This window comes from Capra hircus, chromosome 9 (assembly GCF_001704415.2).
Source record: "Capra hircus breed San Clemente chromosome 9, ASM170441v1, whole genome shotgun sequence".
NCBI lineage: Eukaryota > Metazoa > Chordata > Mammalia > Artiodactyla > Bovidae > Capra > Capra hircus.
The window spans coordinates 19868865-19896538 of record NC_030816.1 but is presented as its reverse complement, the minus strand read 5'-3'; the positions used below and the strand labels follow the sequence as shown (position 1 = coordinate 19896538).

General features: G+C 43.0%; 1 protein-coding gene across 1 annotated transcript in view; it reads left to right on the top strand.

Annotated features, from left to right (window-relative positions):
• SLC35F1 (solute carrier family 35 member F1) overlaps positions 1–27674 on the top strand; it is a 407298-nt gene that overhangs the window by 330990 nt on the left and 48634 nt on the right. The window contains exon 4 of the mRNA XM_018053020.1: positions 20840–20999. Coding sequence (XP_017908509.1) covers positions 20840–20999 — 160 coding nt within the window. The remainder of the gene's footprint in view (positions 1–20839; positions 21000–27674) is intronic.

Genomic DNA, 27674 nt, shown 5'->3' with positions numbered 1-27674 from the left:
ATTTTCCAGGTAAGAATACTGGAGTGGCAATTAAAATAAAGAAACTAATTTACAAAAAAAAGAATACTGGGGTGGGTAGCCATTCCCTACTCCAAGGGATCGTCCCAACCCAGGGATCAAACTCACGTCTCTTGCGTCTCCTGCACTGGCAGGAGATTTCTTTACCACTGAGCCACCATTTACATCAGTGACCTCTCTGTTCTATAATCACCTGCTGTTGAATTCCTTATGGCTCAGTTTTATAGTTAGAAGGTGGATGGGGCATGATTTAAGAGGGAAAAGTAAATTTCCAAAAAATTTATCCTATTTTCCTGGAAATTCAGTTTAGTTCAGTTGCTCAGTCGTGTTCATCTTTTTGCGACCCCATGAACCGCAGCATGCCAAGCCTCCCTGTCCATCACCAACTCCTGGAGTCCACTCAAACCCATGTCCATTGAGTCAGTGATGCCATCCAACCATCTCATCCTGTCATCCCCTTCTCCTCCTGCCCTCAATCTTTCCCAGCATCAGGGTCTTTTCCAATGAGTCAGCTCTTCACATCAGGGGGCCAAAGTATTGGAGTTTCAGCCTCAACCTCAGTCCTTCCAATGAACACCCAGGACCAATCCCCTTTAGGATGGACTGGTTGGATCTCCTTGCATTCCAAGGGACTCTCAAGAGTCTTCTCCAGCACCACAGTTCAAAAGCATTTACTGGAAGAAAGATCTATAAACAAATTACAGGAAAGGCAGCAAAATGGATCTATAAGAAAATTCTGTGGGGTTACAGAGGTGGAATGACTGAACCCACCGGTTTTCAGAAAAGACTCTGGAGGACACATTTCAGTGGGCTTTACTGACAACACGAATCTAACAGTAAAACTAGGCAACTTGACTCCCTGATGATTGTCAGCTCCCCGGGCTTATGTAGAGGATTCCAAAATAGTGAAATGCCCTCACGTGTCTGCTCTCTCTCTCTCAACATGAGTTTCCCCTCTTATTTGGGGATCAAGGTTCCAGAGGGAGGGGATATATGTGTATTTACAACTATTGATGCCGTCGTGTGGTGGAAAACAACACAACATTGTAAAGCAATTTATCCTCCAATTAAAAATAAATTTAAAAAAATTTTAAAAACCAGTCTCCTGCTGCAGTTGTGGGTATGCAAATATAACATCCTATAGTCCATGTTTCTCTCCCAGCTCTAAGGCAAAAATAACGCAACGAATAATAACACCTGATGTTGTCTGATCCTGCCATCATCTCCCAAGCAGACTCTAGCACCTTTCCCAGTGAATTTCCTCTGTCGTTCCTACAAATAGACCTGTCTGTGCTCTTCTGACATTCTCAGACTTGTCTGAGATCCATGTGACAGCCAGCCAGCCAATCAGTGATGCACCTGCTTTAGCAACGCCTCCAAAAGATAGTAGATGCTCATTAAATGCCAGCTCCTTTTACTCCCATATTTTTCACTTCACCTATTCTGTCCATTGATCCAGTTTAAGGGAAAAAAAAGTTAAAAAGAGACATGTTGCCTAAACCACTCCATCGTCTCTTACACTCTCAATCTTGTACAGCAAGTTTAAGAAGAGCAATGAAAAAATTCACAGTTGCATGCAAAGCGATCTAGGGGGAAGAACCTGCTTGAGACACAAGGAGAAGTTTGTGGAAATCCACATTCCAATTAGCTTTGCCACTGACTGATGACTGTGTTACCTCAGATGGGACCATTTGCCAGTCAGTAAAGGTGAAAGCTCATGAAGATTAATGAGATTGCTGCTAGGTACAAACAAAATTCTCCTAACCCGCTCTGTTCGAGAGTGAAAATATCAAGGGAAATTGTACAAGAAAATATGGTAATATCCTATTTGGAATGTTTTCACAGTACCAGAGGATAAACAAACCTTAAAGCCCTGGAATGCTGTTGCCTGACATGTAAAATCAAGAAAAATTTCTCCTATGGTACAATGGTACCCCTTTTCATCAGTGAACATGTTCCTGAAGTAATAACCTCCAAATAACTTTCTATGAATAATTTATATTTTTAACAAACTTGGAAATGTACGGAGTATTTCTTGTAAATTGAAAAATCATTTTGTGCTATGAATAATAACTCATATTTGTTTCCTTAGGTGTTCTTTCCGTTTTGCGAGTTTGTGAAAAGTAAAACACCCCTATAGTCCAATATTGCTGTTGGCCCCTTAGTCCTGTGCGGACTCTGTGACCCCATGGACTATAGCCCGCCAGGCTCTTCTGTCCATGGGGTTTTTAAGGCAAGAATACTTGAGTGTGTTGCCATTTCCTTCTCCAGATCTTCCCTATCCAGGGGCTGAACCCACGTCTTCTGCATTGGCAAACGCACCCTTTACCACGGACCCACCAGGGAAGCCCAACAGTCCAGTATTACACCCCACGCAAATATTCATATTTTTCAGAGCTGGTGGCCAGACTGCCCAGCCTGGCATATTTGGTGAATGAGGATGAATAGGGCAGGTGAGAAGATACAGGAGGTCCAGCCTTGGCTGCCCTCAAAGCTGCTTTATGCTCAGTGGTTCAGCTGTTAACCACTGGCGGCCTGAGACCTTCTGAACATGAATGGTGTCTACAGAATACACCTGGTAGAACTGTGGGCAAATGATTGTACAAATGGGCCATTTTAATCAATGGTAAGAGATTTATGTGTGTGTGTGTAAACACAGAGAAAGACAGAAACCAAGATAGAGACAGAAGGAAAGTTTAGCATTGTACACAAGTTTTCTAATGGCAAAATAAATAAAATTTTAAAACTCAAATTTTCTTACTTCCAAAATTTATGACTTATAAGCCTTGATACAAGCTAATTTTAAATTTTCTCAAGTCAGAATGTTCCAATTAGTCATGCTTTAAGATCTTGCCAGTTAGGGTATGTTCATTGGCTGAATGTATTCATTTGGCCTTTTAAGTGATTTTTATAGATAAGAAATTTTTTCATAAGAATTTAGAATCATAGTTTTAAGTCATCTTTCCCAACTTTCTTGAAGCAAAATTCTATAAATAACATCACTGATCATTTTCTCATATGTGGATCCTGAAATTTTAAAGATCATTAGTAAGATGAAAGTCAGTGATTTCCTGGGTTGGCCACAGGACTTGAGGATTTTTTTTAAACCAATGATCTAATTTTGGATCATTGTAAAGCACGATACTGTAGCCTATAAAGGATTTAATTAGAGAACACAATATGAAAGATAATAGACTTAAAATGAGCTAGTGTGTAACAAATAGCTTCCATAATTAGGCAACATAACATGAGAGTTAAGAGTAAGCAAACTCCAAATAGTTTCATTGGAAACATCTGTTTATATAAAAATTCTCTTTCCTTTTCAAATAAAACTGTCCTCAACATAATGATATTTTACTATACACAATGTAAACAAAGTAGTCTACTAAATAGCAAAACTTTATACATTCAAGTCAGTATTCAAAGTGCTTACCTCTTATTATTATATACTTATTCTGATGTGACTGTCAGTGTTCAAATATGTTATAATTTCTCTTTTAAAATCTTCAGAGCCAATCTTGAGTTATGCAGGTTTCTTTATAATTTATCCTCCTTTTGGGTCTAGAAAGTATTATCTAGCTTAATCTAGCATTTTGCTTCTTTCCAAAAAATAAATCTTGATCTCAAAGAATGAGCAGTGGCTTCCATTAAGGATATGCCAGTGAGTGCTCTGAAGGCAATTTCAAAGAGTTCAAACAAGTTCTTGAGCAACAAGAACTTCATTAAAATACACCCATGACCTTCAGAGTGACTACCTTGAATGACAACCATGTTCAGATGAATGAATTCCAGTGTGTTAAAGAAGATTAAGTATGTAAACAACTGCACACCCTCCTCAATAAGCAGCAATTTTCTTTTCCTTAAAAAAATCCTCATTATTTTCAAAACACACTTTTCATCATGCATGAACATAGCTGGTATAGTGTCAGAATAAAGGCCCCACAAAGATATTGATGTTCTAATCCCTGTAATACATAAATACATTACTTTACAATATGTTACACCGTTTCAACACAAAGGGGACTCTGCAGGTGTGATTAAATTAATGAAGTCAAGATGATGTGGTTATTACAAATTATCTGAGTGGCCCCATCATAATCACAGAAGTTCTTTGAAGAAAGGAGCAGAGGTCAGGGATGCGAGTTGTGACAATGGAATCAAAAGTCAAAGAGTGAGAGAGATTTGAAGATGCTACACTCCTAGCTTTGAAGATGGAGGAAGGAGACACAAACCAAGGAATGCAGGCAGCCACCAGAAGCCAGGACTGGAAAAAATGCAGGGAAAGGGATTCTGCTCTAGTGTCTCCAGAGAGAACACCAGCCAGGCATTGACTTTGTTTTAATATTTCTGATCTCCAGAACTATGTTGTTCAGTCTCCATGTCCAACTCATTGTGACCCCATGGACCGCAGCACACCAGGCTCCCCTGTCCTCCACTGTTTTCCAAAGTTTGCTCAAATTCATGCCTGTTGAGTTGGTGATGCTGTCCAACCATCTCATCCTCTGTCGCCCCCCTTCTTCCCCTGCCCTCAATCTTCCCCAACATCAGGGTCTTTTCCAGTGAGTCAGCTCTTTGACCGGGTGGTCAAGGATTGGAGCTTTAGCTTCATCATTAGTCCTTCCAGTGAATATTCAGGGTTAATTTCCTTGAGGATTGACTAGTTTGATCTGGCAGTCCAAAAGACTCACCACAGCACCACAGTTCAAAGGCACCAATTCTTTGGTGCTCAGCCTTCCTCATGGTCCAACTCTCACATCCGTACATGACTGCTAGAGAAACTGGTAGTCATATAGCTTTGACTATATGGACCTTTGTCAGAAAAGTGATATCTCTGCTTTTTAATATGTTGTCTGCTAAGTCACTTCAGTCGTGTCCGACTCTATGCGACCCCAAGGACGGCAGCCCCCCAGGCTCCCCCGTCCCTGGAGTTCTCCAGGCAAGAATACTGGGGTTGCCATCTCCTTCTCTGATGCATGAAAGTGAAAAGTGAAAGTGAAGTCGCTCAGTCATGTCCGACTCTTAGAAACCCCATGGACTGCAGCCTATCAGGCCCCTCCGCCCATGGGATTTTCCAGGCAACATTGCCTAGGTTTGTCATAACTTTCCTTCCAAGGAGCAAGCGTCTTTTAATTTCATGACTGCAGTCACTGTCCTCAGTGATTTTGGAGCCCAAGAAAATAAAATCTGTCACTGTTGCCACTTTTCCTGCTTCTATTTGAAATGAAGTGATGGGATCAGATGCCCTGATTTTAGTTTTTTGAATGTTGAGTTTCAGGCCAGCTTTTTCCTCCTTCACCTTCAAGAGACTCTTTAGTTCCTTTTCACTTTCTATCATTAGAGGGATAGCATCACCAGAACTGTAAGATAATTAATTTGTATTGTTTTAAGCCACTACATGTATGGTCATCTGTTACAGCAGCAACAGGAAACACATACAGTTGGAGATAATATTTAATTCCTCCCCCATTCCCACACTCAAGCATATTTGAAGGCGTTGAACTTTGCAGGGCTTTCTCCAAAAAGAACCTGAGCATGGAAGCCGAAGCAGGCTTCTCTTGCCCATCTGTGTTGGTGTTTTCATCCTTTGAGAAAAGAGTGCTTCCAATGCCACCTAGATGGGCTCCTTAGAGGAGCACTCCGGTGCTGCCTGCCACAGATAGACGCGCCTGAGCATATCCCCCTGCTTGCTTTCAGAGAACTTCTCGTTTCGACTCAATCACTGTACAGAATCTACCTGTAATAGTGGTTAAAGTGAGAGCCTTGCCTTAAAGGAAAAGCATACATAGCCTGCCTCCTTTGGCAGTGCATTTGGAGGGATGCGTTTGTTGGTAAATCATGAGTCAGTAAAACCCTGTGAGCCACTTTCAGACTGGAGGGTGCAGTCTTAAAGCTGTCAGACTTTTTAAGACTCAGACAATGAGAATTCGTAAAAACACCAACACATGAGAGAATAGCAGGATTTATTTTTGTCCCTTTTCTCCCTGTCTTCCGTCTTGTTTCTATCTTCGAGGCTGGGGCCATTTCCAATTCCAGAGCCCTTGAACCGGAAGACAGAGTGTGCCTGTGCATTTTCTGGGGCCATCAAGTTAGGGGGCTCCGTGACCAGATTAGGAGTTGAGACCCCGTCTGGGCCAGAGAATGATGAGGCAGCTCACAACTGCACACAGCGCAGCTGCAGCTCCTCTTGACTGAAATCAGGTCAAATCGCAGCTTTAGACAGTACCCTTTACCTCAGCGGCAACAAATCTCCCCTAAGTGGCTCAGATAAATCAAAATTATTCACTCACAATTTATCCATTCATTCAACATTTACTATCTGCAAATGGAATAAGCACCTCTGGACTTTGCTTAGGGGTCAGTGAGTTCTTCCCTGACCACTGGTTAGAAATCGCAATACCCTGCCCCATTCAACACTCCCTCCCCTGTTTTCTTTTTCTCCGTAGTTCTTAATATCGACATACAATATATATTCCTTGTTTGCCTCTTCTTACGCAAGATTACAAATCCCACGGGGGGGTGGGGGATTTTCTTTATTACCTAGATTTTTTATTTCCCAGTATAGCAGCTGGCATCTGGAAGATGCTCCATAAATATTTTGGAAGGAATTAACAAACTACTTAAGGGACCCTACTGTATACTAAGCACCATCCCAGCTGCAGGAAGTAACTGAGTGCAAGGGAGGAGAAGTCGTCTCCTTATGGAAGGTGTTTGTGTTTCAGCATGATAAGTACAATTTGATAATACAGAGATCAGTGGGAGACCCTGATGTGCTGTGCTAAGTCTCTTCAGTCGTGTCTGACTCTTGGCGACCCCATGGACTGGAGCCCACCAGGCTCCTCTGTCCATGGGATTCTCCAGGCGAGAATACTGGAAGGGGTTGCCATTTCTTTCTCCGGGAGACCCTGAAGGGGGTGTCTGATCTCTACTTAGAAAATCAGAGAGAGCTTCCTGGAGGAAGTATTGTCTGAGCTCTGAAAGAAGACTGAGTGAGCCAAGGAGAAATAGACATGAGAAGGCCATAGCATGTTAAGAAACTAAAAATGGCTTAGTTGGAAGGCATTTTGAAGAAAGACATAGTCAAAGAAGAGAATGAAGGGGTAACTGGTGACAAATCACAAAGGGACTTATAAGCCACATCGGAGAATTTGGGCTCACCCGGAATGTTGCTCGTGTAGGAATGGCATGACAAGATGAACAGTTTAGAAAGAGCCACATGTCCTAATGAGGAAGGAGCAGACAGGCCAGGACAAGAGATGCTAGAGATATCTAGGTGGCTAAACTGACCGGATTTGGTGACTTATTTAATGTGTGGGTAGAAAAGAAGGATCAATCTGTTTTAGTCACTCAAATATTTTGCAAATATTTGTTAAGCCTATATTATAAGTATGGGGCTTCCCAAGTGGCACTAGTAGTAAAGAACCCCACTGCCAATGCAAGAAATGTAAGAGACCCGGGTTCAATGCCCGGGTTGGGAAGATCCCCTGAAGGAAGGCATGGCAACCCACTCCAGTATTCTTGCCTGGAGAACCCCATCCACAGAGGAGGCTGGTGGGGTACAGTCCGTAAGGTCGCAAAGAGTCAGACACGACTGAACCAACTCAGCACAGCACAGCACATATTAGATATACTTTTCCATGATGCTAGACATATAGCTAAGAGTTGGACACGACTGAGAAACTTCACTTTCACTTTTCATTTTCATGCTTTGGAGAAGGAAATGGCAACCCACTCCAGTGTCCTTGCCTGGAGAATCCCAGGGATGGAGGAGCCTGGTGGGCTGCCGTCTATGGGGTCGCATAGAGTCGGACACGACTGAAGAGACTTAGCACAGCACAGCACGTATTAGATATACTTTTCCATGATGCCAGCCATGTAGCATGAAGAAGACAGGACTCTAACCCTCATGATGCTTCCCTGCCAAGTCACGCTTAGTTTTTATTCTGTCTCTCCCACTAGAATGCAGGGGAGTGAGATGTGCAAAGATGGGGGGGAAGAGTACAAGGGTGAGAGTCCTAAGCATGCATGTTTAAGAAATGGAAGGAGTGAGTGGGGTTAATAATAGGGAGAGATGACACTGACTGAGAAGGAGGGAGGGGCCAGATGCTAGGACTGTGTGAGTCAAGGAAAGGAGTTTGACTTTGTTCTGAGGAAAATCATTAGTTTGTTCAGAGCAGGGGATTGACGTGAACTAATTTGTATTTTGAGATTGCTGTGGTCATGGCTGCTCACGGAAGATCGATTACATAGGAGGAAGAGTCAGTCTGGTTAGACAGTCAGGAGGCCACAACTGAAAGCTGATGGTGGGGGCAGGGGAAATCCCCTGGTCCAGGGGTTGACACTGAGCTTCCACTGCAGGGTATATGGGCTCAATCTCTGGTCTGGGAACTAAGATCCTCCATGTCAAGCAGGTGGCCAAAAAAAAAAAAAAAAGAAAGGAATTTAGTGGGTAATGGGGACTTGAAGCCAACTGCCAACTGTGGAGGCAATTAGGGACAGTCGGGTGCATTGATAAGACAAAGCCATCAGGATTTTCTAAATGTTTAGATGGAGGAATGGGGACAGTTTGAGAGAGAAGGAGGAGTCATGGGGAAAGTCTGGGAGAACAGGAAAAGTTAAGAATGGTGCTTTAACTGATGGCCTGAGCTGCTAGGCTGTGTCATGTGATGAGATGAACAAGACTGGAGACTGGCTGATGTGGATCAGAAAGTCAAGGGTTCTGTCTGGCTGTGCAGGTCTGAGCTTCCTGTGAGCATCCAAGCAGGGCTCAGTAGAGGCAAGTGGGTTTATGTCTCTGGTTCAGGAGAGAGGTGGGATTGGAATTATGGATCTAAAGTCGTTTCCTATAGAAGGTGCTGAAAGTCATGGTCCGATTAGATCACCAGTGGAGTGAGTATAAATGGAAGAAAGTAGGCTGTGAAGGGACCAACGGGCTAAGAGGAGAATCTGGAAGCAAGCCAAGACCGTTATCTCAAGAAGGAAGGAGCGACCCCCTAAGCACCAGACATGCTAAGTTCCTAGTGGTTCCACTCACCGACGGAAGACTCAGGTGAGCAAGGAGCAGGCTGGGCACCTGGGTGAGCCACGCTGAGCGGTAGGCACTCCTGGTACCTCCACACCTGATCATCAGGAGGTTGCGTGGCTCCGGAGTGCAGAGCTGGATCCAGATTGGAGATGCAGATCTGGGAGTCACCAGCGTAGACATGACGGAACAAATAGGTGAAGTCTTGCAAGGTAAATGTGAGAGTTGAGACGAGGCACTGTGACACCGTCCTGAGAGTATAGCATTTGAGAAGGGAAGAGTAGATCTGGGGGCCCACAGACCAGGAACACAGGAGGCATGGGAGATGAAACGGGAGGCGGAGGCAGGCGTGGCAGGTAAGAGCAAGCGGAAGGAGAGGACGGCAGATGCTGCACTGGGTAAGGGAAGGACTGCGATGTCTGCCCGGCTCGGAAACAAGGGATGTGTTTTTGAGCAACTTTGATGTTGTTTGGGGAACAGAACCCAGACTGCCCTGAGTTGAGGGGTTGAATGGATTTCAAAGAGATGGAGACCGTGGCTGAATGCAACTCTTCCCAAGAGGTTTGGCAGAAAAGGAAGTCAGAGTTGGGTGAGAACCAAAGGGTACCTAGAAAATGGAAATGGGAGAGCTAAGGACTGAACCTCAAACACACCAACCACGAGGGACAGAAGGAATAAAATGAGTCCACAAGAGGTCAGACGGAAGTGCCAGAGAGGGAGGAGGAAAAAGAAACAGGAAAGAAGGGGACTCGAGGACACAGTCGTTAATAACGCCAAAGGCTGCAGAAAGGGTTAGTCCAAAGTGAACTTGCAGTGAAGCTTTGGTCATCCTGGCAAAGCCGTCGTCAGTATCGATGCGGCTTGAGGAATGGATGGGACCCAGATATAAGAAACAGACTGTAGATTAATTTTTCAGGAAGCCTGGCTGTGAAGACGGAAAGATAAATAACTGCAGAGCAATTGGGCATTGAGGGTGAGACTGGGGCATGTCTATATGGTGAAGGAAAACAGGCAGCAACGAGGGCGGGATGGAGACCCAAGAGGAACGCAGGGAGGGACAGCCCTAAGGAACAGAGGGCAGAGTCTCCTTCAGTGCCAGACAAGTCCTTAAGGGAAGACACTGGCCGTGAACTGGAGGAGAGACCTGTGTGTCTGTTGACATTTGTCTGCTTGAATCTCCATATAGAGTGTTTGGGTCATGCCCAGCACCTGTAGCAATGCTGAGCCTGCAGTAAGCACTAAATAAATACCTGCCGACTGTAGCCCACCAGGCTCCTCTGGTGGAATTCTCCAGGCAAGAATACTGGAGTGGGTAGCCATTCCCATCTCCAGAGGGATCTTCCCAACCCAGAGATGAAACCCGAGTCTCCTGCATTGCAGGCAGCTTCTTTACCGTCTAAGCCACCAAGGAAGCCCAGTGACAAGTATAAGGTAACGTTCACCTTTTTAAAATAAAACCTGGAGTAGTTGAATTAGACCTAGAGATAGACCTCCCAAAGGTACAAGATTCTTTCCTCTAGCTTTTGAAATTGTTTCTCCCTGCTGTTTGAATGCTGGGAAGAATCACAAGTAATGCAAAATTAATGGGAAATTAATATTTTATCACAAAACATTCATTTCCTTCAATATGGGCTTTGAAATGTGTACTTTCTTTAATGTTATTGTTCATGTTCTTATGTTCATGAATTCCATAAATAAGAAATAGGAGTTCATAGTGCTTGAATGACTTAAGGCAAGCACTTCTCCAAAGGCACTCAAGATAGCTACACAGTATCAGAAACCCATCACTACAAAGAAACAATTCTGATTCTCATACACTTTTCTTATACCTTCACCTTCTTTCGTATGAAAAATGCAGGCAACCAGTGATTATTTTTCAGTCCTCTAGGAGTCTGGCTCTCTCCTAGAGTGCTCTCAACAGAAGAGAGAACGTACAAATCTTCTCGATCGAGTTGAGGCTGAGCCAGCCTAGACTGTTGTTATAAGAAATGGATCTTATGTACTTTCTACTTCACCTAGAGTGCTTCCCTGGTGCCTCAGACGGTTAAAATAAATCCACCTGCAATGCAGGAGACCTGGGTTTGATCCCTGGGTTGAGACGATCCCCTGGAGGAGGGCATGGCAACCCACTCCAGTATTCTTGCCTGAGTCCCTGGGGTCACCAAGAGTCGGACACAACTGAGCGACTAAGCACAGCACTGCCCCTAGACCTTGCTGCTTAAGCTCAGGTTGTGTGAGAAGGGCAGACCTGGGACCACATTCTGGCTCTGACTCTATTATGGGGCTTCAAGTAAGTTACCTGTTATCTTTAGCACTGTTTCCTCATCTGTAAAATGGGGAGAAAGAACTGGCCTTGCACCTATGGTATATGGCAGGCATTCAGGAAATGTTAATTCCTTGCTTTCTGCTTTTAGAATCCAGTTTGACAGTCAGAGCCTGTTTTTAAATCTGATTAAAGCTCTAGTGATGCTCACTTGTGGGAGTTTTTCCTGTGGGAAAGCTCTACTCTCACCCAAGAAAGATTTCCATGCAGCAGAGCTAGAGAGCACGTGTCTTCCTAATTACCTGAATCTTTAGGTGCTTGTCTCAGATTTTTAGGTGACCACCAGAAGATACAGGCTTCCCTGGTGGCTCAGACAGTAAAGAATCTGCCGGCAATGCAGGAGACCCGAGTTGGATCCCTAGGTTGGGAAGAGCCCCTGGAGATGGCTGCCCAGTCCAGTATTCTTGCCTAGAGAATTCCATGGACAGAGGAGCCTGATAGGCTGCAGTCCATGGAGTCTCAAAGAATCGGACTATGAACAACTAAAGAGAGGCTCCAGTGGTCACCTAGATTTTTAGTGCCTGGTAGCATCTTTCTTTTGTCTTTAAGAGTTGAAGCCATAAAAGTAAAATAAGATATTTTAACAAGTAGGAAGTTCTGATGAATTACACAAAGAAACAGAAAATTCACACACTGAAATCCTTATCAACAGAAACAAGAAAGATAGTTTGGTGAAAATCTCTTTCTAAATTCTGAAAATAGGACCTTTGCTGGGATATGACTGTCATGCTGCTGCTAAGTCGCTTCAGTCGTGTCCGACCCTGTGCGACCCCATAGACGGCCTCCCCCCAGGCTCCCCCGTCCCTGGGATTCTCCAGGCAAGAACACTGGAGTGTCATATAGTCATCATAATGACACTTTTTATTAATTCAGATCTCCTGGGAAACTTGATGGGAACATGGCTTCATCCATTATGGACATTTTAAGGCAGTAAAACCTAAACATTAAGTCCTAAGTTTTGGGGTTAGTGAGGGTTGAGATGTTATGAATACAATAGTCCTGGAAAGAAAAAAATCTGGTGTGGGTGGAGGGGGTCAGGGTATCTACCAGAGAAGTCTGTTCCGCATGAAAAATACTGCTCCCTGGAACTGTATTTGAGTTTTCAAATGCTTCTGGCCTGGCTGCATGTCGAGGCCCCTGAATCAAATGGTTCTTGACTGCGTGTGAGTGTGCATTTCCCAAATTATATTCCGCTCTCTTCAGCTGGACTGTCAGCTAAAAGAGGACTTTTGTTGTGTCTGTTACTGAAGTTTGTCTTTTTTAAGATCCTTCCCTGTTAAGGATTCAGTTTTACTCACCGGAGATGAATTTATAATATACATCACTTTTAGAAACATGGGAGGATTGCCAATTAGGAGCAGAGGCAGAGAGAGAGGAAGTGTTCTCTTTCCTGGAATCACCTACCAGTTGCCTCAGGTTTAGCCTCTGACAGCTGGGCCCAGTGCAGAGCGCGGAGCCCTGTGCATAGCCGGAGGGGAGCGTTAATGAGGAGCTGAAGGCGGGTGGAGGAGTCTCTTTTGGGTGGAGAGAATTAGAAAGAGGGATGAGGTCACCTCCTCATTATGCTCTCCTGGAATGGGAGCAGTTGGGTATTGGGGCATTTTTGTATGATTTTTTTGTTTTTTAAAACCATTTGCTTCCTTAGAGAAAGACTGATCTGACTCTTGTAGATTGCTTACACTCTCATAACAGGTTTTGTTTTATGTATTTTGAAAGTACTATATGCACACGAGAGGAAATTTGGAAACCACAGAGAATTTGGGGGAGGGGGTGTATGAAGACTCAGTGATCCTATTCAAAGATAGCCATTACTAACTGGCTATCTTATTTGTATACATTCTGATTTCCTTCTTCCAGAGATTTTTTACGCCTAATACTATGATGTGTAGATTTTCAATCAAGAACTTTTATGTGAAGATAGATGTCACCCAAACCAAGTGGTGGTAGGGAAGGAATGTCGAGGGAGTTTTCTCTTCTCCCCATCATACCACCCAGGAGGCCAGGGAAGACATTCATTCCCTTCCGACACTGGGACACTGGAAGAAATCTCTTCCTCTCTGCCCATTCCTTCTTGCTCCAGCCTAGATGGGAAATAGCTAATTGAGTATCCAGTGGGGGACTTTACCACTTGGTGGTGTTGTTATGCCTTCTCTCTCTCTGCTTTCTCTGCTAATTCGCTTCAGTCATGCCTTAAAGGTAAACAAAAAGGAGGAAACAAGCTGTCTTCAGATTGTTTCATTTTTGCCTGCTTTATGGATTGGTAACAACTGGGGAAACAGTGGAACAGTGTCAGACTATTTTTGGGGGCTCCAAAGTCACTGCAGATGGTGATTGCAGCCATGAAATTAAAAGACACTTACTCCTTGGAAGAAAAGCTATGACCAACCTAGATAGCATATTCAAAAGCAGAGACATTACTTTGCCAACAAAGGTCCATCTAGTCAAGGCTATGGTTTTTCCAGTGATCATGTATGGATGTGAGAGTTGGACTGTGAAGAAGGCTGAGCACCGAAGAATTGATGCTTTTGAACTGTGGTGTTGGAGAAGACTCTTGAGAGTCCCTTGGACTGCAAGGTGATCCAACCAGTCCATTCTGAAGGAGATCAGCCCTGGGTGTTCTTTGGAAGGAATGATTCTAAAGCTGAAACTCCAATACTTTGGCCACCTCATGTGAAGAGTTGACTCATTGGAAAAGACTCTGATGCTGGGAGGGATTGGGGGCAGGAGGAGAAGGGGACGACCAAGGATGAGATGGCTGGATGGTATCACCGACTCGATGGACATGAGTTTGAGTGAACTCCAGGAGATGGTGATGGACAGGGAGGCCTGGTGTGCTGTGATTCATGGGGTCGCAAAGAATCGGACACGACTGAGCTACTGAAGCGAAGTGAACTGAGCTGAACAGCTGTTCTTTGCTGGAAGGACCTCTGAGACAGGGTCTAGGACTTGAGGACCCTTTATTCCAGGATATCTGCCTAAGAAAGTTTGCATGCATGCTCAGTCACTTCAGTCAAATCCAACTCTTTGCAATCCCCATGGACTGTAGCCCACCAGACTCCTCTGTACTTGGGATTCTTCAGGCAAGAATACTCGAGTGGATTGCCAGGCCCTCCTCCAGGGGATCTTCCTGTCCCAAGGATTGAACCCAAGTCTCCTGTGTCTCCTGCATTGGAGGTGGATTCTGTACCCACTGAGCCGCCTGGGAAGCCCATAAGAAATTTTAGGCTAAATTAAAATTGGAGTGGGAGATAGGAGGCAACACTGCTTCTGTAATCCAAGTCTAAAGTTAATACAGTGTGTGGGGGGGTCTCATCTCTACTTGTTTCCTTGCATCTCTTAGGCGAACTATGTGAAATTGCCAATATTGAAATTGTCACTTTTCTACCTACAAAAATGACCATTCCACATGGATCAAGCTATTATTTTCTGCCAGATAGAATCCAAAGGTGAGGAGACATGACCACAGGCATCCAGCATTAAAGGAGAAAACAGTACATGGAGCAATTTAGACCCAAAATACAGCCTCTAAACGTAGACATTTTATCAGAGTGAAAACGTAATGCTATTCTCAGCTTTTCTGAAGATATTTAAGGCTCATATTTTGATGATAAGTTACAAGCCATGCTGAGTTTTTACATCTATAAGTACAAACTGGGAATACCTATTTTTAATTTGCAAAGCAATTCTTTCATCTTAGTTTGTATTTGTCTGCTAATTGTAGACAAGTAAGTAGCCACTTAAGTAGTAAGTAGTAAGTGGACAAGTAAGTACTTACTAAGTAGTAAGTAGTTACTAAGTAGTAAGTGGACAAGTAAGTAAAACAAATAAGAAGTCCATCCTAAAGGAAATCAGTCCCGAATATTCATCGGAAGGACTGATGCTGAAGCTGAAGCTGCAATACTTTGGCCACCTGATGTGAAGAACTGACTCACTGGAAAAGACCCTGATGCTGAGAAAGATTGAAGGCAGGAGGAAAAGGGAATGACAGAGGATGAGATATTCGGATGGCATCACCAACTTGATGGATATGAGTTTGAGTAAACTCCGAGTGTTGGTGATGGGCAGGGAAGCCTGGCATGCTTCAGTCCATGAGGTCGCAAAGAGTCGGACACGACTGAGCGGCTGATGGGATTTTCCAGGCAAGAATACTGGAGTGGGTTACCACTGCCTTCTCCAGGAAATCTTCCCGACCCAGGGATTGAACCTGGGTCTCCCACATTATAGGCAGACACTTTACCATCTGAGCCACCATGGAAGCTCAAGTAGCCGCTAATTCCTGGGGGAAAAAAGGGAATATGCATCCATAGCTTTTTAAAATGTATACTTTGTGAGTGTGTGTTAGTCAATCAGTCATGTCAGACTCTTTGTGATCCCGTGGACTGCAGCCCGCCAGGCTCCTCTGTCCATGGAATTCTCCAGGCAAGAATACTGAAGTGGGTAGCCATTCCCTTCTCCAGGGGATCTTTCCAACCCAGGGTTCAAACACAGACCACCTACGTTGTAGGCAGATTCTTTATCGTCTGAGCCACAAAAGAAACTCAAACTTTAACTCTGTAGTTTCCAGCCAGGAGTCTATCCTAAGGAAATAGTTAAGACTACCAAGCTCAAATAATAATCCTGGTATTATCATAATGACTTCAGAGAATTCGTCTCAGCCACTAAGCATGGTGTGCCTCAGTACGTCATGAATAGAATCAGGTAACTTGGGGTTGTAGACCTCAATGGCAGGTATCACTTAAGGATCACTGACATAGAAGAACAAAGCTAGCTTGTATCTTTAGAGGGGAATGATACTATATAAATCTAAGAGGTAAGGGACTTCTCTTTCTAAAATTCTTCACGTTCTTTGAGATTTTTCAGAGTTGTAAGATAGTTATGAAATAGTATTCATTTGTTTATTTTTGGTATTGATATTTTATAATTTCCTTTTGGATATAGAAATGTATGCAAAGAAAGATACACCTACTAGTTTTTCACTTCTTTTTCTGGTTTAGCAGTCCAGTCGTGAGCATATGTTACAATGCTGCTCTCTATTATTACTCTAACAACCACTTTGCTAAGGAGTTAAGCTACCAGAAATCTATTGGAAAATTATTTTGTCAGTATGCTTTTTGCTATAAAGCCACAGGGGGAAAGTTGGAGACAAAAATCGCTAAAAAATAATAGCCTGTTTACTAACAGCAACTCCCAAATGTATCTTTTTCTCTCTCTCTAGTTACAGATAACAGTGGTGTGATCTCCCACCTGTAGCAATTTCTGTCACTGACCTTCATAAAAATATGGTTTAAAAAATCAGGACAGGATTGTCTCTGGTATCAGCCCTTTGAGTGACCTGGAGCACGTCACTTCACTTGTTGAAACATCTGAATCCTGTTTTTAAATAAAGGATTCTGTGATTCTAAACTGTGGAGGTACTGCCTCCGAGGGGTGCTTGTAAATGTGTGCTGTGTGCTAAGTCACTTCAGTCGTGTCCAACTCTTTGTGACCCTGTGGATTGTAGCCCTCCAGGCTCCTCTGTCCATGGGATTCTCCAGGAAGAACACTGCAGTGGGTTGCCATGTGTCAACTCTGCCACCCAGAGATCAAACTTGCTTCTCTTACGTCTCCTGCATCGGCAGGTGGGTTCTTTACCACTAGTGCCGCCTGTATAGGAACATTTTTTTTTTTAGGAGCACTTATTTTTAGTGGTCTACACTTTTCCATGATCATCAAGATGGCAGAGTAGAAAGACCTGTGCTCATCTCCTGTAAGAGTACCAAAATTGCAACTAGCTGCTCAGCATTTCTGCCATAATGACACCACCCTTATGAAAGAAAGGGAAGAGGAATTAAAGGGCCTCTTGATGAAGGTGAAAGAGGGGAGTGAAAAAGCTGGCTTAAAACTCATTCAGAAAACTAAGAATCATTTAGAAAACTGAATCATTCAACATTCGAAAAGCTAAGACCATGGCATCTGGTTCTGTCACTTCATGGCACACAGATGGGAAAACAATGGAAACAATGACAGATTTTATTTTCTTGGGCTCCAGAATCACTGTGGACAGTGACTGAAGCCATGAAATTGAAAGACCCTTGCTCCTTGGAAGAAAAGCAATGACAAACCTAGACAGCATATCAAAAGGCAGAGATATTACTTTGCCTACAAAGGTTCATATAGTAAAAGCTGTGGTTTTTCCAGTAGTCATGTGTGGGTGTGAGAGCTGGACAATAAAAAAGGCTGCCAAAGAATTGATGTTTTCAAACTGTGGTGTTGGAGAAGACTGTTGAGAGTCCCTTGGACTGCAGGAGATGAAACCAGTCAATCCTAAAGGAGATCGACCCTGAATATTCATTAGAAGGACTGATGCTAAAGCTGAAGCTCCAATACTTTGGCCACCTGATGTGAAGAGCCAACTCATTGGAAAAGACCCTGATGCTGGGAAGGATTGAAGGCAGAAGGAAAAGGGGATGACAGAGGATAAGATGGTTGGGTGGCATCACGGACTCAATGAGCATGAGTTTGAGCCAACTCTGGGAGATGGTGAAGGACAGGGAAGAATGGACCCCAGTCCATGGGGTCACAAAGAATTGGATGAGACTGAGACTGAACAACAACATTTTTAGTGAACAGAGCCCAGGGATGCTAAACGCCCTGCAGAGGGCATGGGGCTGTCCTGCAAAACGAAGAAGTGTCCTACTCCCAAAGCTGGAAGCAGCCTGGGTTACCTCCAATGTTCCTTCTGACAGTCGGTGATATCAAATGCCTATCCATCCTGTTCATTAGTCACCCATTATTGATCCCTACTGTATGCTAGGCACCAAGTTTCCCAGCTGAAATGTCCCAGAAACCCTGGCTTGTACTGTCATATTCTTCCATTTTCTCTTCTTTCTAAAAGTCCTCCTACCCGTAGGACCAACTGACACTCACAAGTACAGATTTTTCAGCTCAGCTCATTAAGGGAACAGATGCCAGGACTAATCGAGTGCTTTGGGATTTCGGATGACACTGAGAACCAGAAAAGCTCACTTGAGCCCTCCTCAAAGACTGGATGGTGGCCTGATTTGCCATCCATAGTTCAGGCATGGAAGCCTTCAGCCTCACTGACTGAGGGCTTCCAGCCAGATAATGAAATCCCAGTTGTGAAGCATGCAGCTAGATATTTTAACTGTTGAGTCAATCACTTCTAATTTTTAAAGCAAAACACCAACTGTTTTATGCCCAGTGAAGGGTTTTCACTGGCCAACTCAAATCTCCTAATAAATGGTATTTGAGGCCAGTTGTAAAACTTGCCTTAAGAGCATTTTATCACATCAAGTAGTTATCATTAACTTGACAGTTAACTGTGCAATGAGGGACCGTATGCTGGAGTGCCAGTCTACCAGCTTTCATCCCTGTACTCACCCCCTCCCAGAGTTCTATGATCTCTGGGCTCAGCCCCTAGTCCATCATGGTGCAGCTCAGTAGTAACATTTCCCAGTAACCTCAGGGACAGCTTCCTCTTCTGACGCTTTCTCCATTCTGCAGAGGAGATGACTGCCGCACAGAGAAGCATGGGGTCTGTCCAGGTCACAGAAGGCTTTGTGGACGGTGAGGATCCCGAGTATTCTTTACAGTGCCAAAGAGCTATTCTGATGGTCAGGGGTGCTTAGGAAATATGCAAACATTTTTCAGCCTTTAAGGAATCTTGGAGACCCCATTTTGATGTTACTGATTATTAAAAATCCTTGTATGTATTTGTTCAGTAACTATTATTGGATGCATCTCATGAGCCCAGCAGAACCCTGGGTGCTAGAAATGTAGTCCTGCTCTCAGGGACCTCCAGACTAGTGGGGAAGTCAGACATTATGGCAATAATTCCATATTAATTATGAATTATTATAATTGATACTTTAAAGGAGAGATATAGAATGCAAGGTAATCATTGACTAGAACCTGACCTAGCCTGGGGACCCTAGAGGTTGTTTGAGGAGGCAGTATATAGGTGTGGGCCTGAAGAAGGAGGCAGGTCTTCAAGAATTGGTTGAGCATTCCAGAAGGAAGGAGATGCACGAATGAAGACCCTGAGGCAGGAAGGAAGGGCTTGCTCCAGGTGGGAGAGGGTGCTGGTCCAGTCTACGTGGCAGAAGTGGTAAGAGTAGATTTGAGAGATTGTTTAGAAGATGAGCTGGCAGAATTTGGCGATCCACAGGCTGTAGATGGTAAGAGGGAAGGACTGTTGGCTTGTGATCTGTAGAATGTAGACAGTGAGAGGGAAGGGGTGTTAGTGCCCACTGACCTGGATCCGGCTACTGGGTGGTAGGGTGACCTGTTTAGGGTTCTAGCAGAGGAGCTGTACTGGGCCCTGAGACTGGATCACCAGATCCTCAGTTTTTCTTGTTTAGTACATGGAGTCTGAAGTCCTGGGGGCCATCCATGAGTCTAACGGAGACCCTGCCTCTCATGGAGTGTCCAGTGGTCATTGCATCTTACCAGAAGGTGGTAGAGACAACCAGTTCTGTGGAGTCCAGAGCATCATGTTTGAAAGCAGGGCATAGCCTGGAATTGTGGCCCTCAGAATTTATAAAATGGTTTCACATGGGTTCTTTTCAAACTTCACAATGATCTTTAGTCTTCATTTATACTAATAGGAAATTGAGGCTTCCTCAGTTTGTGGTTTGCCCAAGGTCATACTGCTCGAAATAAGGATCTAGTACTCAAAATCAGGTCTTTTGGCTCCTGACACAGGGGTCTTCCCATTTCATCAGGTTCTCTTACTACATGATCAGGGACAAACTCTCCACCATCTCTTAGGGCTTCCTTGTCAGATGGAATCTCACTATTTGTGCAAAATATCTAAGAAATGAAATCAAAGGTTTCTTATTACTCTGCTTTCTCTTCTGTCTCTCCTTTTTTACTTTTTTTACAGTATTTTTTAAGTATTTATAAACTTTTGAGACTAATATTTGTATTTATATTTAGGGTTTTTTTTCCTATAAAGAGTGACAGATTAAAACAGATTAAAGTAATTTTTATTGGTAGTGGAGAGAAAGCTCCAGGAGAAATTAAAATCAACTTCTGTCTAGATCCTCACAGTTTATAGACTAGTGTAAGACCACTGCCCCTCCACCTCCCATTCCCGCATCTGCTTCCAGAGTTCTGGGACCATCTAAAATGGCTCCGTCTATTCTCTCCACGTCTGAGTGTCTCCAAGGAGTCAGCCTGGGTGCTAAGGAAGATGAAAGCCAAGCTGCCCTGACACCGTAGGGGCAGGAGAATCTTCACCACCAGCCTGACTTATTGATTCGCCTACTCCGCTTTTCTTCAAGGCTTGGGTTTAAGAAAAGTTCATGTCATTTGTTTCAGAGTCTGTTTTAATTGCATCAGTTCTGGGTCTTCCCCAAAACTCAGATTCAGGGAAAATGTCCTCTCTGCCGAGAGAAGTCATTTTCCCAACAGTTTGCGTCAAATGGAAAGCTTCCCTCTGAACTCCCCACTGTTGTTTCCCTCCCTGCCTGCCGTAGCTCCTGGACTGCTTTGTGATCCCAGTGGTGATCTTGCTCTCCTGGTTCTTCCTGCTGATCCGGTACAAGGCTGTGCATTTCATCGGCATCGTTGTCTGCATCCTGGGAATGGGCTGCATGGCGGGTGCGGACGTGCTCATGGGCAGGCACCAGGGAGCAGGTGAGTCTCCAGTCCGCCAGGTTACTTGGCTCTGTGGGTGAGCTCAAGGCAAGACACGGGACGTTTGTGGCTCATGGTGCGAACCAGCAACCTGGGCGCCCTAGTGTCTGTGGCCTATTTGTGTTTGTTCCCTTACACCCAGGAGAGTGATGCATAGGAGGTGCTCCAGATGTTTCCTGAGTGAACACAGGGAGCAAAACTCAGCTTTCATGCCCATTCTACAGGAATTCAGAAACATTCAGACTGTGTTTAAAGCTGGGAGTCACGGCCCACTTGGAGCATGTGCTGGAGGCTAAAGCTGCCTGCCCCAGACCAGCTGTTAGAGACAGTGTCAGTGGGTCAGGCCATTCCTGAGCCACTGGGACCATCCCCACCCCTCACCTGCCTATGCCTCCTCTCCCAAGTCAGAGAAAGACCGAGCTTTCAAATCACTGGGTGAAGCTAGTCGTATAGGCCTACACGTGGTTACTTAAACTTTGAAGACTAGATTAGGAATACTTGATATTTTTATGAGGGAGAGTCAAGTTCAATCTCCTCATGAATCTTTTTTGTTGGTTTGTTTGTTTGAGGGGAGGGGTTTGGGTAGCAGTCCCTGGTGGATCAGACAGTAAAGAATCTGCCTGAAACACAGGAGACCTGGGCTCAATCCCTGGGTTGGGAAAATCCCCTGGAGAAGGGCTACCCAACTCCTGTACTCTTGCCTGGAGAATTCCACGGACAGAGGAGCCTGGCGAGGTACTGTCCATGGACTCGCAAAGAGCTAACACAACTGAGTGGCTAACACTTTCACTTTCACAGGTAATTACCTTGTAGACCTACATGGTAAGCTTCAACGTTTACTCATCAGAGTGCTATGCTCTCCTGGGGAACACTGATCCAGAATGCTCTCTAGAGGATCACTTTTACAGCAGTGTAGTTCTTTAAAATATACCCCGATTCCTCAAGCTTCAGAAAGTTTCAGGGGACAGGAAAACAAAAACAATTTTCTTTGTCAGCATCAGGAACAGGATAAAAAGTACAGCTCTGTCGGTTTGGAATTGCCTTTTCCTCGAGGGAAGTAAGGATAAAAAGTTAAAATTGAGGCATTTCTCTCTGAGACTCGGTCATAGGTAATACCTGAAATGAACATCATTTATGTTTTTAAGTTGCACCATAGAATTTTTTGGCTGAAAGGGACCTTGTCTGGCAGCCCTGTGTTTAAGACACAAAAATTGCCAAGACACAGAGAAGCCAAGCGAGCTGCCCGAGGCCACACAGCTGAGACTAGAACAGGCTTCCTTCCCTCTCCTGCATTGCTGGGAGCTGAAGGTATAACACGCAGCAAAAATTGCTGGGAGCTGAAGGTATAACACAGAGCAAAAGAGACAGTCTCTGCCCTTTCCAAATGCTGCTTACACAGCGTCACTAGTCCCCACCACAACAGATGTGCTAAAAACACATGCACTAGCTCTTCCCAGATCCTGTTCTATGAAACAGTGTTCTGTGGGGTGTTGATGGGTCTTACATGAACAGGCTAGTTTCTGCTCTATTCCCATCATGATCCCAATGGAGATCATCTCTTTGAACCAATGAAACAGTATTTTTGTCTGCTGCAACGTGGCTAGTTGTCATAAAGTCACAATTGAATTACCCTTTCTCAGCTTTGCTTGAACTGTGTAAGCACGGACTAAGCAGCAGGTGCTCTTATTTATGAAAATTTTGTTCTGCTGAACCTCCCCATTCACGCTGGCCATCATTTTGCATCATAGTCAAGGAAGACGATTGTCATAATAAATCTAAGCGTTTACGCTGCATTAAACTGACTTGATTTGATTTCACTAGGTTGTATTCACTAATCCTATAAAGAAATTTTTTTTTTTCATTCAAGTGAAGTGTTAGGAAAGGAGTGCTAGTACTATTTAAGAAAAATAAAGTAAGTCCATTTGGGAGTCTTTCTAAAGTGGTCATTTTTTAAAAGAATGAAACGCGTGGGAGCAGTGTTTTATCTTTTGGTGTGACCGTTTAAGGCCTATAGCTTCGTTCCTGTTGTAACATATGAAGGGCCAGTTTTAACAAAATTGAATTTTATCATTGTTGAATACCATCCATGCTCACATAATGGTGCCCAGGTATACTGCATGATGTTCTGAGGGCAGCCCAAATTTAGGATCCAAGGGCTCATTTTATAAAGCAATGATTGGACACATCTTATGTCTCTAAAAATATTAAATTAGGCAGTAATTTAAGCTATCATATGAAATATTCTGAAAAGAGAAAATAACACACTGGTTTTGAAGACAGTATAAGCCTTGTGCGCATCATTATCACAAATGTTCCATTGGTTACCCTAACTGTAAGAGCTGGTTACATTGCAGTAATTAGCCAGGGCTAGAACTTTTGTAAAATCCTTCAAGCACTCACCAGAACTTGAATCAGGCATTCAACTCGGCATAAATTGTCATCACTCTATCAATAGCTTTTTGCAGAAAAAGAGGATGACTGACTTAGTCCTTTTTATATTGCTAGTCCATGGTTCTCCTTAGCTTGGGATTTTTAAAATTCTGTCCTCAAGGACTTTTTTTCCTTGACTTGATCTGTTGAGTTCAGTTCAGTTCAGTCGCTCAGTCATGTCCGACTCTTTGGGACCCCATGAATCGCAGCACGCCAGGCCTCCCTTTAAACCTTCAATTTTGTATTGGGGTATAACCAATGAACAATGTTGTAATAGTTTCTGGTGCACAGCAAAGGGACTCAGCCATACATATAACATATATCCATTCTCCTCCAAACTCCCCTCCCATCAGGCTGACACATAACCCTGAGCAGAGGTCTATGTGCTACACAGTAGATCAGTCCTCAAGGACTCTTGATATTGGCCATGGAGACTGCCTTGGAGCCTGTGGAATGGTCTACAAAGTGGGACGGAAACAAAAACACATTCCAGTTCTATGCTTGTCTTGGGAAGAACTGATCACCTACTACAGGTGCCCCCAGGCTGAACTCAAAGGAGATGTCTTTCCCAAGTTTGTCAGTGAACCTCAGGGGGCCTAGTATACATTCATTCTTTGCCACCTTCCTCTAGCCTCACAAGCCTCCTCTAAGAGATCAGCTCTGCATTTACTGACACCTGCAGGGAAGACATGCGAGAAAGTGGCTCTTGAGAAAGTGATAGGTGTTGGAGGGTGTAAAAATGATTTGGTAATAAGGGCAAAGAGGTTTCTCCATGATATTTCTACTTTCCTTGGAAAACGTATGAATATATAATAAAAGGGAAGGTTAGAAAATAATAGATTTAAGATTAAAACTCAATTAAAATTGATCCTTGTCATAAAATGTATTTCTTACTCTTCAAAATATCTCCTATCACAATACCTTTATATGGCATCTTATAGTTCACTTATCAAAGATGTTAGATAACGTAATGACACTTTTCTTTATTACTAGATATAACTTTTTATTTATTTCAAGAGAAAAAATATTTTCAAGGAATTAGATAATTAATCATAATTTTAGAAGGTGATAGTTTGATTGGTGCCAAGTACTTTCCTATGCATCATCTTATTTTATCCTCCTAATTAGGCAAAGAAAGTATTTTTATTCTCATGTTTGCAGTTGAAGAAATCATGACTCAGGGAAGATGAAAAACTGGTGTAAGGGCACACCACTACAAAATTGTGTTGTAGGATGTGAAATCTTTCTGCTACACCACTTACTACTTATTTTTCCATAATTGTGACTCTTGTAAAAAATTGTTCAATTGTACTATCGTTCAATTGTAGTAAATTAGGATGAATGACTGTCCCAGGTTGTCCAGAATGGACGTGTTTCCCAGATGTAGGACTTTCTGTGCTAAAGCCAAGTGAGTCTCAGAGAAACAAAGCAGTTGGTTCCATTTAAAACTCAAAAATGTTCAGTGAGATGGCTTCATTTTCCTAAATTTCATTAGTAGTCTTTCAGCACTCTAGAATACTATGTTGTTGTTCAGTCACTAAGTCATGTCCAGCTGTTTGCCACCTCATGGACTGCAGCACACCAGGCTCTTCTGTCCTTCACTATCTCCTGGAGTTTGCCCAAATTCATATCCATTGTGACAGTGATGCTGTCTATAATTCACCACTTATTCTTGAACTAATGGTAAGTAGTGATTTTAAATAACATTCCCTCTTCTCTACTGCACAGACACAAGTATCCCTCCAAAAATAGTGTTCCTAGTACTTAATGAAAACTTTTAATAAGGAAAACCAATTCTTGCAAAGCAAGTATGAGTAGGTTGTTTAGAACTAAGAAGCAATCCAAAATGAGAAACGGCCAATCCAAACTGACAGGCGGTTATTCAAAGAGAATGATTGATACACTCTTTTTAACCACCATTTAGTGAACACTTAATAAGTACCAGATGCAATACTAGGCATTTTACATTCTTTTGCATTTTAAAATCTTATCGACATTATTTTACAGTATCCTCTCCATAACCTCATTTTCAAATAAGGAAACTCAAGTCAGAAAGACTCTATACCTTGCCCATGTTCAACAAGTATTAAGTGATAGAGATGCAATTAAAATCCATGTCTACCTGAACTGAAAGATGTCCCCACTCAACGTCTTTCCCATGGGGTAGAAAAAGAAAGACCTTTTCTGTCAGCTCAACTCATTCCAGCATTTATTGAGAACTTACAGTGCGCCAGAATCTGTGCTAGGGACCACACAGAATATAAAACCAAGTAAGTCACAGTAGACCCTTCAACCATATTATGGAAGAAAACAGGGAGAAGGGAAGACATGCAAGGTAACAAATAACAGATGTGAAGCAGAATGCAGTGAGGGCCACACACAGGCACCGTTCAGTTCAGTTCAGTCACTCAGTTGTGTCCGACTCTTTACGTCCCATGGACTGCAGTACGCCAGGCTTCCCTGTCCATCATGAGCTCCCGGAGCTTACTCAAACTCACACAGGTACAAGAGTGTGAAATTCAGAGGAGACAAAGAAGGCATGGGCTTGAATGGACTTCTCATAATTTCAAGTGTGTCTGTTTACCCCAAATCTGCAAAACATTATCACTCCTTGTGGTTTCACCCATAAATGACACATTTGCTAGATATAATTTTCCCTGTGAACATTCAGAAAAACTGACTCAATCACGTTAAATATCTATTGCATTAATAGGACATGTTATAATTTCCAGTTAACTACTAATTGTATTATGTCAAACACTTCATTTATGATATGGTTAGATAAAATCATGTCCTAGTTAGTTCAATTATATTTAATCATCTAAAATTTCACACATGCTTTATGTGTAAGTATCTACTGTCAAATGATTTTAAAACTGATAAATACATTTACTGGTAAAATATTGATAGTATTTAATCATTTTGTCTCCCATAACTTAGGAAATACTTCTGAACTTACAGTTACACATCATTGTATCATTGTTAACAAAAATTATGACTGAAAAACTCAAAGTACTGGGGAGTAGATGCCACATAGTCAAAGGCTTAACAGAATAAACCATAATGAAACAGATGTGGAGTTTGAAAAAGATTGGTGGCACTGTTCATTGAAACAGTGCAGCCTTATTTTAAGACTTTTAAAAACTGGACTGATGTTTCTCTAATTTCTATTAAAATATTTCATTATAATTTAACTTTCCTGAATCCATTCATATAAAATTAATTTCATTAACCAAGAATTCTACCAAGCAGAATTTCCACACTTCACTAATACAACAATGATTGAGATTCATAGTAATGGCCCCATGTCACCACAAGATTCTGAAATGACTTCTTATTGATAAGTGACTGAATCATGTTCATTCTAATTTTATAATCTTAGTAATGTATGCTTTTTATTTTATCAGTTATTCCTCAAATGAACTCCTTAAAATTATGAGTTCTGTCATGATTTTCTAGTTGACATGTAAAAAAGGTTATTCAGTTTCGTAAATCACTTATTTTTAGATTCCACATATAAGGGATGTCATAAGATATTTCTCCTCTGTCTGACTTACTCCAGGCAGTAGACAGTCTCTGGGTCCATCAGTGTTGCTGCAAATGGCCTTATTTCATTCTTGTTAATGGCTGAGTAATATTCCATTGTGTGTGTGTGTACGTCTATCACAACATTGTTAATCAGCTCTACTCCAATGCAAAATGTTTTGGATGTTAAAAAAAATTAAATTTAAAAAAGAGATTAATCAGGTTACTCTCTAACAGCAACATTAATTTTCCCAGAAGACACACCCAGGACACAGCCCTGAGGTTCCTGGAACCTCGTCACGTTCTTGGGTCATCTGCTCTCCAGGAGCGCAGTGAGGGCTACCAGCCCTTGCTGATCCAGACTCTCAGCTCCATTCCCTCGAGAGTGACCCCAGCAAGCTCTCTGGCCTTTCAGGCTATCTTCTCTCTCTCTGATCCTTACTAGGAGTGGAACTTGTCTTAGAAAAAGTGACACTAATTGGAGTAAATATCCCTGGAGGTGACCACAGAGGCATGAGATCTCTCCCCAAATCCCACCCAGATTATTTTATGTGAAACCTCTTTGTGGAGCGTGGGCAGTGCTCCCAACTATACAGAGATAATCTGGTTCTGTAGTTTTAGATTGTTCCAGCTAAGCTGGGAATGTAAGGCTACTCTAGGGTGAGTCTCTCCCTTAGAATCTCGGTGGACAGAGTCCCCTCCCCAGCTTGCACCTCTTCC